At 35.4% G+C, this 15752-nt stretch overlaps 1 protein-coding gene across 1 annotated transcript in view; it reads right to left on the reverse strand.

Annotated features, from left to right (window-relative positions):
* Positions 1 to 15499, reverse strand: part of LOC108136210 (neurogenic locus Notch protein) — a 42218-nt gene extending 26719 nt beyond the window's left edge. Inside the window, 2 exon segments of the mRNA XM_017257218.2 lie at positions 1397 to 1487; positions 14897 to 15499. Of these exon segments, the coding sequence (XP_017112707.2) occupies positions 1397 to 1487; positions 14897 to 15056 (251 nt within the window). The 5' untranslated portion in view covers positions 15057 to 15499.
* Positions 15500 to 15752: the final 253 nt, after the last annotated feature.

Here is a 15752-nt window from a genome sequence, read left to right on the forward strand (position 1 = left end):
TTTGATTTATATGGCAAAATGTGGGCAAACGGTTAAGAGTCACAAAAGCGGTAAAAAAAAAACCGAATTTCTTACTTGCGGTTTATGACATGTTAATGAGCAGCATCTCTTGGTCGGGCCGGGCCACGCCCCCTCAGCGCGCCCCCTTTTGGCGGAAATTTCTTTTGATGTATGAAACTGCTTTTTTCTTCCCTCCTATTTTTTTTTGATGAGTCAATGAGCCGAAACGAACATCAATAAGGGTAAATCAAAATGAATATTTAGCGCGAAATATGAGAGGAGGTTTTTAGAAATTCGTTGATATTACAATATTTTTTAGAAACAGAAAAACTTTCTCATTCCTTCTCTAATAACTTAAAAAAACTATATTTAAAAGAAGAATTTCTTGACTCCTTTAAACTACACTAAAAATAGATTTTGAAGTTTACAATCAGATACATTTTCCTTATCTCACTGTTGACTCATAAGGTATGCGACAAAATTAAAGCTTAAATAAAACTCGATCGCTGGAAAAATAGTTTAAGCATGAGTGTGCGTCTCCCCACCTGGTTGGAATGCAATTCGATCTTTACTTTTTGTGTGCGTTCTTGCAATGAGTTTTTTAATTATGCCATGTAGGTTGGTGTTTTTTTTTTGTTTTTTTTGGTTGGTCCGCTTCACAGACTCGTAAAAATTGTTGACGACAGTCTGTCAAAATATATGGATATAGCCGATCGTTTCACCGACTCTCCAGACTCTCTATTTATAATAACTCAAACGGAGTTATGCGTTGCGTACGTGCCGTTTGTTTTGGGCCGCATTTGATTTATTGCGGAGACAACAACAGAGAAATAGACAAAAAAAAAACAAAAGTCAAGAAAGAAAGAAATAAATAAATAAATAAAAGACAGCAAATACACGAAGGAGGAAACAAAATACAAAAATCGAAATACGAAATACGAGATACGAGGCGAGTGAAAATCATGCGAACCGGGCTAAAGGCACGAACCAGAGACTCCCAGACTCTCGTTTAGGTTCAAACCGATTTGCCAGGAATGTCGCTCGACAACGAGCCCGATTTGATTCGATCCGCCGGGGAGAGGACTGTAGAAGACTCAACTCCAAAGACTCAAGACTGAAGACTGAAGACTGGCGATTGGGGGAACTGCAGAAGACTGCAGACTGGAAACCGCAGATTCGAGAGACCGAAGATTGTGCGGGCGCTTTTGTCTGGCCAAAACAACACAACTTCCCTTCTTTGTCTAGACGAATTTCGAGTTAAATTAAAAAGAGTGCACAGAAAAACCCTTGTCCTTGAAGCTGATGAGCTCTTGATTGACATATGCTAATGCCACGCAGCCTCTCTCTTTCGCATCAGTCTAATATTCCCTATATTTATGTCTTGAACTTTACTTACGCGCAATAGGTTTTGCCATTGTTTTGTGTGACGCAGGTGCCGCCATTCTGGCAGCCCAAACTTGTGCAGGAAACAGACACCAACGCGGTATCTGCAAGGATAATTGAAAAAGGATTATAATTAATTGGGGTTGATGATATAAATTTCATAAATTTCAGAAATAACTTAGAACACATTTTTTAATTTAGGATAATCTTAAATTAAAATATCTAAAAGTAAAGAGCAACTTCATTTTAATTTGAACAACCATATTTATTATTATTTGTATGAGATTGTTAATTGTTCTGTATTAAATCTTTATTAAATAATATAAATTTCTTCCTGTATACATCCTTTTTTTTAGTTTTTATAAAAATTATATTTATTTCGATTAAGACAATTAAAGGTTGTTAGTTTAATACATTTTCAGATATAAAATTAACACTATTAAATATTTTAAACTTGCGCATTAAACTTAGTTTTTTGTTGTTTGCCCCACTATATATAACAATACCCAATAAAATTAGTTTTTTCTTTACTATATCAATTTTATGTTGTCTTTCTAATGAGTTTTGATAATATGGTCATTACTTAAAAGCGTCTCAGCTTTTACCAACCAATACATCTTGTATAAATTGTAATAGACAACTCCTCAATTGACCCGCCCCCGAAGCTGTCCGCCATATCTGTATGATCATGCTAACTTGTCGCCCATTTATGTCTACTTAACATGCCACATCGTTGCAAAGCAAAGAAAAAAAATAAATAAATACTGGCGGGGGAAAAGAGTAGAAAACATTCTTGTTCTGTTTGCAGAAGATCGGGAGATCGTATATGTATCCGCCTTTTAAGGGCAAACGGGCGGCATGTCAAAGTTACCGTCTTCATCATCATTATCATCATCATTGTTGTCAATCGCAGACAAAAAGTTCACTGCACTTGAACTGCCCAGCGCTGCAGAAAAGTAGTTGGATAAGAAAACTGAAACTTGTGCAATCAAATCAAATTATTTTTATGCATAAAAAACACACACACAGAAAATAAAATAAAATATTAAAAAAAAAGAAGGCACACAAAAATTATGCTTATTCCATTGAAAAATATCTGGCACACGAAATTAAACAAACGAAGCCGCAAACAGGCAATCCCCCCAATTTCACTTCACCTCTCCAGGTTCTGTGATCAAAAAAAAATATATATTAGTTATGAACAGATGGGCTCAAAATAATAGTGGGTTTTTAATAAAACAATAAAAATAGTTTTAACGAGATTTCAAAAAATATGCTTAGTATTTAAAACCATTTAAAAAGTTTTTATTATGTTGTTATAGACTAAAAACTAAATTATGGTTAAAGTCTTATGGCATAAGTATCGACCAGCTTTTGGTATTTCATTAAAAACCCATTACTACTCAAGGAAAATGATTTGCTTGCATTCATTTACTTTAATTGCTTTTCTCAGCACTTTTCACACCTTCTTTGCTAATATTTTGCGCTCAACTGTATATTTTGTTTTCTAATTGGGCGTGTGGCGATTTCCTGCGCTGAAATAAACCAAAAAAAAATAAATAAATAAAAAAGAAAGCAGAGGGGTTCCTAACTCAACTGAACTCAGAATTTCATGCGGCTCGGTTCATTTCGGTTCGAGGCGACGACAATAAGTTTTGATTGCCCCCGTCAGGCGGAGATAAATAAATCGCTTTGTCTGCCAAAGGGGGTGGGGGTGTATCTGGAGGGTGTCCACACACACACTAGCACAATGGACTGCCACTGTACCGCCTTGCATACACAAGCATATATCAAATGCAAAAAGGTTTAAGTTAAGCGCCAATTGAATGCACAAATTGACAATTTCCAAGAAAAACGAAACATTCAAAATAATATTTCAATTTGTTATTGGCTGATTTTTAATTTATTTTATTAAATATTATTTTTCAAACGGTTTTACTAAGAATTGTATTTTAATATAGTTTGTTTTTTATTTTCAAAATATTTATTTATAAAAATATTTTTAAGGTTTTGAAAATCCTTTGTAAATTTTTTTTTACATATTTTATAAGATTAATAGTAATTTTATATTTTTTTGTACTGTCCGTAATATATTCCATAATTTTCGCTCACTGTCTGTCGTCTCCTTTAAACATTGATGATCGATGGCTTGTGGACAAGACGTGGCATAAATCCCAAAGATACACCAGATATATGTATGTATATATGCCTGATTAACTGGCTAATGACAATACATAAATAAAGCAGTGAAGGAAGCAAAAAAAAAAGAGATAACTCCAAATTGAGTCACAATCCAAACGTGTGCACAATATTGCAGAAATTTATGCAAAAAGAAAAATTATTGCAGCATGCTCTCAGATGTTGCTCTGCATTTGATTGTCTTCGTTTGTCCGCGAGTGTGTGCGTTTGTTTGTAAACTAATTGACCTCAATTAGTGTAAAAAAAAACAGATGCAAAAAAAGGCACAAATCTAAAAGAGGAAAAAATATAAATAAAACGCATTGTCAGTTGTGGGTGCAGCCTCTTAAATCTGCTGATTTTATAACGTTAGTAGTTTTCTAAATATTTAATAATATTTTTTTACACATTTAATAATTATATAATAACGTGTTGTAAAACTGAGAAATAATATTTAGTTTCAAAATTTGATTTTATTCTTTTCTGTTAAATAGTTTATTTGGGTTTAGGTTTCTAAATAAATCATGTTTTTAAAGGAAATTAACCATTTTAAATGCTGTTAAATTGTATATGTGTTTTACGTGGACTGCATGAAGAATAAGTGAGGCAAAGTTGCTATCCAAACTGGGCAAATGTCTGAAATTGAATTATACAAATTCCAGGTAAAGATCACACAAATGGGGACAGAGCTTAAATGGGTTTTTCGAGAGGTGTGGCCGGGGCTTATGACTCTGTTTAATTAATTTGCCGGCAAGAGGCGAGAAAGACAGGGATGGCATGAGCACTCAACGCTTCATCGACAGAGCGTGAAAAGATTTTCAGTTTTTCAAGTAGTTTTTTTTTTGGTTTTTATACCTATCTGGGCATTTTTTTTTATTGCGTGTGATTTACCACACATGTAAAATCAACGTGGAGCAAAATTGTGTGGAATTGTTTTGGCCGGTATTTATGCGCCGTTTAAGCAGATGCCTGCCTGCACATGCTTTTCCGCTTACTCGCTTTTCCACCAGTGCCGACAAATGAGCTGTTAATTGCTTGACTTGGCCCAAACCGAGTTAAGACCTAATTAAACTTGCTCAACGATATGTGTAATAGAGATTGGCAGGGGCTGCAAATCGGGGGGATCTCTCAAAGTCACGACATTTCACAATCAACGATGAAAGCAGGCGTGACTGTGACTTGCAAATATCCGTGATATTGATCGATGAAAATGGCATGGAAACGACGGTCAATGTTGCATGTAATAAAACCGAGTTATTCCATTTTTTTTAAAGAGTGTAGAATTCGGTTGTGATATTGGGCTTAAACTTTTTTTTTATATCGATGCAAACTTATAAATTTTCGGGATACCCATTAAAACTAATATTTTATAAACATCTTTCAGAAATAATAAGAAAAAGGAGGTTTACTTAATATGGTAAATTGAAATTTTTTTTGTAAACCAGCCAAATCTCTTCCATAAAGCGATCAATGAACCACTTGTAATTACCCAAAAAAAAAAAATAAAACAATTTACATACATCAAACAAATAAATACAACAAAAAAGGGAAGCCAAGACAATAATGAAATATCTCCGCGGGTTTTTTCTTTATAAATGGCGCTTATCGAATTTAAATTTTCGCATTACCACATACGAAAAAAACAAAAAACAGCAACAATGAAAAAGTAGCAAACGCTATCAGCATAATAAGCAACAACACAACAGCTGCGACAACTAAAACAAAAAGCAAACCACACCAAACTAAAACAAGAAAAACACCAACAACAAAATAAAAAAAAAAAAAAAACCAAACCACGGCCAAAAATTTCTCACGCTTTTCTCTAGGAAAAAAAATATAGAAAACAAAAACATATCAACAAGAATGTCAGCAAGTGGAGATATAAAATAAAATGGCAAAAAAAAATTAAAGCTTACACGAATTCTAATTATGAAAGAAGAGAAAACAGTAGAGTGAAAATTATATGTTATGTTTTGGGCACACGTGCATTAAGAAAGATAAATTGACTTGCGAATGAAATCGGAAACTGGGCTGAAAGACCAGAATCTTTAACGGCCTTATCGCATATCCATACACTATTCCGTTGGACGAATTTCTTATCTAAACTCGGTTTGTTCTCAGGCTTCATTCATGTTTATTTATTATTTTTATTAGGCGACTATATTGCCACGAATTTTAAATGGACCACAAAAATTCCGGAAGCTTAAAGAAATCAATCAAATAAGAAAATTTAAAAGCTATTATAAGTCAGACACTAGTCTTTAAAGTCTGCCCTTTATGTAAATCGATTAAATTTAAATGATTGCACAAAAGTGTTTCATTAACAATAGATGTAATTAATTTTAACAACAATTTTAACAATAGATGTAATTAATTTTAAATGACAATATTTAATTATATATTTTCGGATCGATCAAAGGTACTGTTGTTTGGCTATCATATAACAGTTTCTTGGAACGAATCTTTTTAAGCTGCCGAAATAAATTCGTTTCAATTGCTCATTGATTGTTAACGAACGCTTAAGCCCCCGCAATATATCATTTGTTTCCAATTTTGTATTCTTCTCAAGTATTTTCATTTGCCATTGATCTCTTCTGGCTCATCTCTTTATGCGCATTTTACATGTTCGAAGTGTATGGCGAAGATGATAAAAGACATTTTCATAAACAATTTGCGTCGCAAAAAACTGCAACAAGTGATAAGCTTCCAAAGAAAACGAAGTGATCATCGAACGATCATTTTTTCTATGAGAATTGTTCATCGAATGATCACAAATTGCTGCGGGGGCCAGCAATAAATAAATACTTTGCCTACATAAATGTGTAATGGCAAGTAGAAAATTGGTTAGAAAGAAGTACAGCGGTGGCAAAAATAATAGTGGGAAAACGTTTGGAAACGTTTTCGAAAAAAAAATGGTACACTTATAAAATTGTTAATAATATTGCTATTATTATCGATATCGCAATTAATCAATTTAATTTTAATTTAATTTAATTTAAAAACCAAAAATCTACTTGATTCACTATTAAGATAATGTTTATTGAAAAAATTAGTGAGCATTATAATTATGGACTTTTAAATTATGCATCGATATTAAAAAGCTAAGCAATTTTTATTTTATATTGGTTTACAATTAAAAACACGTTCATAAGCAATATAATTTTTTTTCCAGCAAATAAAACATATTATTTTGGCCATTGCTGTAAATGTATAGAAGATGGCGAGGGCATTGGAAAATGAGCGGCATGCAGAGGCGTTGTAACAACAGCAGCAGGCAACAAAATGCGGAAAGATTGTAAAGTGTTAATGAAAAAGTAGCCGAGATCGCTGGAGAAGCGAGTAGCAAAAGGGGGCTCGATGGAGGAGGGGGAGTGGCACAACAGGGGCGGTGGGGCGTTTGGGGGGCGTGGAGCGGAGGCAAGTCGTAAAACGAATAAACGAGTGTGGGAACCACCGACGTCAAAGAAACACGGTCTCGCTCTTTCTTTTGGTCTTTTTGGGTTATGTGGCATGGAATTTTGTCTTTTTGCTCTCTCTCTTTCTAGCTAACCCCCTCTTCTGTCCGTCTCTTTCACACCATCTCTAGCCATCTCTTTCCTTCTTCTATCTCTATCTCAGCTAACCCCTTTTGTTGGTCCAAAGCGTTTGAAGCATTTTGATAGATTAATAGGCCACAGTCAACTGTCGTCGGCGATAGCAAAAATAAAAAAAAGGAAGCAAAAAAAAAAAAAAGTATAGAAAAATAAAACACAACTCCAATGCTCCTCCCTATCATAAACCCTTTACCCCCGCCACTGTTTTCCCCATTCATACGCTTAATTTTGGAGTAAATGGGGGAGGAAGTTTGTGGTTTTTGCGGTCTACGAAATGGTTATTGCAACATATGTTGAAATAGATTTTGGATTAGTCGAATTTGTAAGGGGCGAAATAATCTAGAGGAAGTGCCAGAGAGTGTAGTTTACAGATTCCCTGATTGATTTCTCAAAAAGACTTGTATTTTAATTTGTTTAAGTAAAAAGTCAAGAAAAATTATATTAAAAATAGTTTTGAAATTTATAAATCAAAATACAATATAACAATTAGCTTTATAGTAAGTACTTGAAAACAAACCATTAAATATTATATTTTACAAATATTTCTGTACTTAAATTTACAATGAAAGTAAATAAAAACCCTATTTGCAAGTGGCAAGCAAAACTTTTCACAGTTGAGCGCTGTTTCCACTTGATGATCATCACTTGTTTTCCCCCCGTTTTTCACCGACTCGCATTTTATTTTCCCACATGAGAAGCTCGGATGATTAGCATAATGCTTAGCCAAATGAAAGATAATATTATGAGAATAATTGACCTACCCGACGATGTAATTGAGTGCATGATAAGAAGGGGGTGGAAAACGTTTGGAAGGGAGGATGAGTGATAAACAGCCCTCAGGAAAGGACACACAGCTGCAGTTGTAAGTAATCTATATACATTTATATATATATGTACATACATATATTTTCTTTTTGGTAATTGAAGTGCACTTGAAAACATATGCGACACTTTGACAAAATCCGCCCTCGCCGGAAAATAAAAAAAAAAACGCAGAGAGAGAGAGCGAGAGGGAGAACGAGTTGGAGTTCAAAAGGTCGAGGCTGAAGGAAATGCGCGCCAAACTGAAAAAAGGCCACGCAGGCGCACACACAAAAGGGTTGTTGTCGCTCGAAAATCCATAAAAATAATGGCATATGAGTGATATTGTATGGAGTCTCGTCTCTCTTTTACTCCTCTTGTGTACTTTAAATAAACTGAAGCATTTAACACTTCCGGCAGACAACAAACCAGCGTGTGAATGTTTAGTTTAAGTTTGGAAAAAGAGGAAGATAGAAAGAAGGCAGAGTTCGAGTTCGATTCATATTTACTTTACTTTCTGCGTCTGCTAATTTGTCACCAAAGAAATGCTAGTTCTTCCGGCGCCGCACGGAATGGTGGCCTTATGCAAATGTGCTAAGGGAAAAGTCAAAGAGAAAGAGGCTGAAAATTCAATAGATGCATCCAAAAGATATGCCTAATCAATGCTAAGTGATCGTTCGGCTGAAGTGGAACCAAGACGCTAATGATCGTTGCATAAAAGATACAGCTTAAGAAGCACTAAAAAAGTTGTTTGAAAATTTCGGGATACCACTGAAAAACTATTTTATAAAGATAACTTACTTTTCTAAATGATTACTTGTAAAAATTTAATTTTAGATGTTACCATTCCAAAAAATTTATTTCTAGTTATTATAATGTACTTGAATCTAACATTACTTAGAATTTCTTTTAATTACTTATATTAAAAGCATCTTTGTCTATTTAAAGTTTCTCAATTGTTTTGGTAACTTCAGCCATAACAAAGTACATCCTTTTTCGTATTTCCTTGAGACTCGAAAAGCATCTTAAGTACTTTAGAGCCAACAACTGTCAGATGCTTGAAATTTGAGATGCATTTTCAAGTGGCAGCTTGAAGCATGTGTTTATCTCTGTGTTTGTGTGTCCTGCAGTCTTAAAGATACCTTTTTATTTTGTTTTAAGTATCTTTCATGGTATCCAGTTACTTTACATTGTATCTACTACGTTTTAGAAGTATCTTAATGGTTTACCAAAATATATCTAACTCATTTTTAATAACCGATCTTTAAGAGAAATAAGAAATACTTAGATACCAATCAAAACTAGTCTTAGGCTTTACTTATATCTTTATTACTGTTCAAGAATCGCATCTTTACGATGCGCAATTTCTTTCTAATGCTGCTTGAGTGTATCTTTTAAGGTTCTTAGGCTCTTACAGACCACCATGAACATGTATCTTACGGTCATATCATCCCGTATCTTTTGACAGTGCGTTTTCCTTCGACCACCGATCATTATTGTTATTATTATGCAAGTCAAAGTATCTATGCATCTCTTAAAGTCAACCACTCACTTCAGCTTGCACCGATCTCTATTTCTCCCTCTTTACAGATGATTCTCAAACACGCATATGAGGAGGAAGATGGGAGAAGGAGGCGGATAAAGAGGAGACAATGAAAAAGGAGGAGAAGAAGAAGGAAAGGAACGGAACGGAACGGAAAGGAGAAGGTAGAAAAGACAAAGTCGGAGCAATTTCAGTTTCAACTTGAGAAGACGACGAGCACACGATCGGCGACTGTCGTCGATCCGCTCAAGTGTATATAATGATGATTGTCATTTTTCATTGCCTCCTCCAAAACAGGATAGAAGACGGGAAAGAGACGGCCTATGGGTTGAGCGAAAGAGACGGGGCGACAGAGCCAGCTTGGCCAAGAAGTTTCTATGCCAACTGATTGCGTTTGCCCAGGAAATCGTAAATTTCTTTAATGCCAAGACCAGGGCAAAGAAAAAGAAATTTTATTCAACACAGCATGTAACAGCAATTTTCTAATTATTTTGTGTTTATTCGGTTTCTTTTTGACTGCCCAAAAAACATGTTTACAATTATTTTGAAATTTTATCATCAAAATACATAAAAAAGAATTCTATTGCTAGGTTAATGAACCCATAAACTTCGCAAATATTTTAATTCGTTTTCTTTGACTCCAGAACACTTTGTTATTAATCATATAACATTGCAACTAAGGGTTGTGTTACAAAGCTTTGCAATATTAAGGTCACCCTCTTTGTAAACCATTTTACTTTATTAATTTTAAGCCTAAAAAAAGTTATTTATATAGAATTATTTATTATAGCGTAGGGAACAAAAAAAAAAAATAAATCCCGAAATCTTTAGAATTTTCATTGTCTGTTTAAGACTTTCGTATGTAAAATATAAATTACTGTTTAATTTTGTTTAGAAAAGTGGTAGCGAAATTTAAAAAAAAATTCTAACCGCGAATTTATCAGCATCTTTAACCGTCAGGCTGATTAGTTTTAATCAAAGTTTAGACAACACACAGGTATTTTCATTAACATCGACGTTTTCCAACCGATTTCCCACTTTTCGAAGACAAAACGAGAGAGCTGCTTGTATAAGAGAATCGGAACAGATCCCATGGCAACATAGCGTGCATTGCAGAGGGGGATTTGCAGGGGCGGGGGCACCCCAGGAGGGGGGCGTGGCAGGGGCCCAGTCTAAAAGCCCAAAAGCCAGGAAGACAAAAAGAGACCGGGTCGAAAAGCGAAGGAGAGAAACCAAACCAAACCAAACCAAACAAGACACTTTGGGTAATATCTATAAAAATTGCTGTTGGTTGCTTTGGGGGGCGAAGAAGGCAGGGTAAAGGGGCGGGGCTGGGTCGAAAGGAGGGGTTCTTCTGAGGTTGTCAGCCTTTTTTTTTTTTTTTCTTGTATCTCTCAGATACTTCTACTTGGCGATCGCATTCGCGTTCAAGAACAAGCCACACAAAGGAGAGAAGACCAAAGAGACCAGCCAAGAAAACCCAAGAAAAAAGAAGAAAACGAAAGAAAAAGGAAAAAAAAAAACTAAAAACTTGTTCGGTCAGTGCGTCCGTCTGTTTGTGTGTATCTTGTATCTCGTCGTCTTGGCTCAAACCGTACCTGTATCTGTGTGTGTGGTACCTGTATCTGCTGGTCTTAAACTGTGTGTGTGTGTGTGTGTGCTGGCCTGGCCATAAAGAAAACTCATTAAACTGGCCATGGCAGAAAGAGTAAGTCAGGGCGCACTAATTCGCCTGACCATCATTAAAAGTCAATAAAGGCCGCGAAGAGCGGAGAGTGGAGAGTGGAGAGTTGAGATTTAGAATCCATACACAATCCATGGATTTTTCAAAGCGGATTTAATTGCAGACACACCGACACATACTGACTGTTTTCATAATTAGTTTGACCAGCAAATCATACACACATGTGGAGAGGGAATAGATGATAAAAACCTCAATTCATCGCATCGCATCGCCGAAGCCTAGCCATTTGAGGCATTTTCCCAAGACAAAACTTGGCTTGGAAAGTAGTTGTCAACAGGAGAGATGGGCTGGGAAAATGAATTTCATGTTTATGCAATGACTATGGGAACAAATAACAAATATCAGCAAAGCGAAGAAAATCACAAAAAAGCAGCGTGCAAGCAAAAAAAAAAAAAAAAAAAATACAAAAATAAAAAAGCATTGTGGATTTCCGGAGAGCAAAGAAGCGAGCAAAGTAGACATTGGCAAACAAAATTCTACCTGAAAACCTTGCCAATTCTGGTTTCGAGGTGTGTCCCGAAAAACAGGATCGGCATCGGCATCGGGATCGCCATCGGGATCGGGATCGTCTGGAACGGAACTGCTCTGCCTTATATCCAATGCCATATCAAGTTACCGACCAGGCAACAAGATTCCACTTCTCTTCTCGTTTTTTTTTGTTTTTTGTTTTTTTTTTTGATTTTTTACTTTATCACTTACAGGTTTTTTTTTTTGGGTTTTGACCAGGCGAAAGGCAAGGAGTAACAGCAGATTTAACACTTGAGAAATTAGCCGATTTCATAAACCGTTTTTTTTAATTAAGTCTTCTTAAGTTACTGATGGGAAAGTTATATTTTTAAGTGATACTTTTTTTTTTTTTTTTTTTTTGTTATTTGGGCCAACGTCGGCGGTGTCGATTAATTAATAAATGCGACAGTAAATGGTCGATAAGTGGTTGTCTCGAAATTAATTGAGACGCCGAAATAAAAGAGAGACTTTCACAATAATCTGGGGGTTTTAAGTGCCGCGCGTCCTTGGAAAAGGGGTTTGAAGTCGTGAGAATTGGCCTGATTTTTGCATTTTATTTTGGGTGTTATTAATTAATGATTCACCTTGATTAATACATATTATCTGCATTGCTATCATATGAACTTAAGATTTATTTATATTAGTTTGCATTTTCTTTAGACATTTATGAAGGCATTTTTGCTATCGATCGCTAGATCATTTGATGGTGCAATATTTTATTATTTGATGGAATTGTTTACTAGAGTTTACCTCTTACTTTGTTGCATCAAGAATGTTGTCTAAACTGTTCTTAATGATCATTTTATGCATAATTTATTTTAACTTATCAATAATTTATACACGATTTCTAGTCGAACTTTAATTGATCCTACATTATTTAGAAGATTAACTTTGCTGCTTTAGTTGAGTTGAACTTATATTTGTATTTTGTAATGCCGTAGTCATAATATTTTTTGTCAGTCGTATGTTGAGTTATTAAGGACCTATAAAAGTTTCCTAATTTTTGTATTGTGTTATGCTTTCGACTGCAAAAATAGTACAAGTATGTACAATTTTAAAGGTTACATTTATTTCCCAGCTGTAAATCTAGGTAGTACTACCCTCATCCGCCAGTTGATCCTCAATTTAAAGCGATATATTCCTTCAATATGAGTGCTCTCTTCCCCTTTAATTTTATTGCCATTAAATTTAGTTGCAACTTTATGTGGATGATCCCATCCATTCCGATCATAAAATGCACATTTTACGACCCATAACCATGGGCATGTTGGTTATGGATCGCTATATACCGACTTTATGCGCATGGGTTATATAGTATTTATATAGTATTTACTGAAGTCTAGGCGAGGGCTAATTAAGGAACCGCCGTGTGCGTGACTTACGAAAGTCAAGAAATGTGTTTTTGGTTTTTATTTTTTTTGTTTTTATTTTCGGGGTGCACACACAGGATATACAGGAAATAGCTGAGCGAGAAAGAGCGAGCGAGAAATAAATACGAGGCATTCAAAAGGGAGCAGAGCCAGAGCAGGCAGAAAAGATACAAAAGTATCTGAAGCGCGATACTCGACTATATTTTCTCTCTTTCACAGCTCGATAAAACCCATCCCGCTCGCTCGCACGCTCACTGCATATCGTAATTTGATCTTTGAGCAAGCAGCAGCAAAAAGGACGCGCATGTGCAATATGCCAGGATTCAGGGGTTGCTCCTGTTCCTCCTGTTCCTGCTGTTTCACTTTTGGCTCCAGGAGCCCAGCTGTCGTTTATTCTATATGCTATATAGTAGTCCCTGTCCCTTCTGCCCCGATATGATGAAATCGAATGCGGTGGTGGTGGTTGCTTGTTGGTTGTTCTTATTGTTTTTGTTGTTTTTTTTTTTTATATTTTTGATCCCCGAAACCGTTACGTGCCACATTAAACCTGCAAAAAATAAAACCCTAAATTGTTGGCTAAATGCAGGCGTTCGATCGCCGAAAGTTGAATAAACTTGGATTGGAGCAAATGGGGCGTAAACTTTTAAAAAAAGAATATTAATAACCTTTTTTTTCTCACCGCCATATTTAGACATTTTTTTCTATGGATATGGTTATGAAATGAATATAACACATGTTTGTTACCTTTACCATTTTCATTTGATTGTTTACTATCGTGCATTACTAAGTTGACTGTCATAGGAAAAATCTGACTTAAGACAACTTACAAGACCGTTCCAACTCTATCCATCCTAGCTAAAAACGTTCAAATGTATTTAAAGGGTAAAGCGTTCTGTAGCAGTTAAGAAAACTGTATTTTTTGGGCTTACACATTTAATAATTGAATAATATTTATATTTTTGTACAATTATTGCAAAGGATTTTTGAGGGGAAATACGAAGCATCAATACATGTGCTATTGAGCGGCGGCTTACAACTTGGATAGCAAATACCTAAACTTGGAAGATCAGTTTTTTAACCCCGAGATTACAGACTTATGTTGAGGGATGTTTATTTTGGAAATTTTTAATTTTTTCATCCCAAAATCGTATGCCAAAACTTGAAACAGGTTTTTTTTTAATCTAAATAAGTTTTTTTTTTAACATAAAAAAAGTTTACTCATTGCCCATTAGCGTACTCAGATAGCATTTATTTATTCTAATCAATTTGACAATAAAACATTGCGAAAAAACGCTTGAAAATTACAGGTACAGTGGCCAAAGAGTAAGAAACTAGTGGAGTTGATTTCAGTTACTTTTAATTATACCATACAAAACAAAGCAATCTTGTGGTTAGTCCTTAAAATGAAATTACAACCGTAATTTAGGATTGACTAAGATCTGGGAATTGGTTTTAAATCTATCCAATAAAGTTTAAGAGTCGTAAACTTAATGGTGTTTCAAGTTATAGTTTAGTGTACCAGAACCGTAATAAGACCCTGTAATTCTTGTTTCGCAAGTGAAACCTGGGACCTATAAACCTGTAAGTCGTCTAAAAACTCTGAACTATAAATTCCAGTCCAATATCATCCAGTTTTTTTTAGTTTTAGACACTTTTGGTTGCATGAAAGCTGCAATTTAGTGTTCTTGAGCCCTGCAATTCCTGTTTTAGCGCCCACCCTTTTTCCGCGACTTGTGCTGTGTCCCCTCGTTCTTATCGGCGTCTCCTCTTTACTCACCAGTTCCGCGAACGGTGTGCGGCAAATTCGCAAACGCCAGCGTCAGCAGCAGCAGATGCAGCGACGCTGGCAGCGAAACGACCGCATGCATTTTGTTAATCCAAAAACAAATCCAAGTGTTTAGTGCGCGACTGCGACGTCGGCTGCGCTGCCATTCCATTGTAATCCAGTTTTCCAGTTAACCACTTTTCCAGTTTTTCACTTCTTCTGGTTTCTTTTTCGCTCCTCTTTCGGTCTCTCTTTGAGGATATTTATTTAACAAAGGAATTTAATTTGTTTCGAATATATTTAAGTGTTTAATATATCTAACGGTGTTTTATAGTTTTAAACTTTAAATGTTAAAGCTTTTTTTGGTAAACCAAGAGGAGACACTCTCCCGACGACGGCGACATTTTCCGTTTTGAAACATTAAAAAAAATGCCAAAAAAAAGAACAATATTTTGTCGTATTTCTTCGAGGATCGAGCAAATATTCAAATTACCGACCGACGCCGCACGCTTTTGCTCTTTCTTTCTCACTCTATCACTCACTTTTCCGCTCGTCCGCTTTCAACCGTTTCATGCACTTTTTCGCTTCGTTTTCAATTCAAACCGATCTGATCGCACGCTAGAGGCGGACAAACATCGATGCCGACATCGATGCCGACATTAATGCCGATGTATCGATGATTCGAACTATCGATGAGCATGGTTGGGAACTTGGCTTAAAAACCGATTACCCCATCGAAATGTTAATACGTAGTTTGCCTAACACAAGGGTTACAAGTATACAAGTTTTCCTTAAAAAAAGTTAAATTATAATACAACGCTTTTTTGTAACCGAGAAATGTGAATGTTAGCTCGGATGTCAACTTTAA

Source organism: Drosophila elegans, unplaced genomic scaffold (genome assembly GCF_018152505.1).
Source record: "Drosophila elegans isolate 14027-0461.03 unplaced genomic scaffold, ASM1815250v1 contig_149, whole genome shotgun sequence".
Taxonomy (NCBI): Eukaryota; Metazoa; Arthropoda; class Insecta; order Diptera; family Drosophilidae; genus Drosophila; species Drosophila elegans.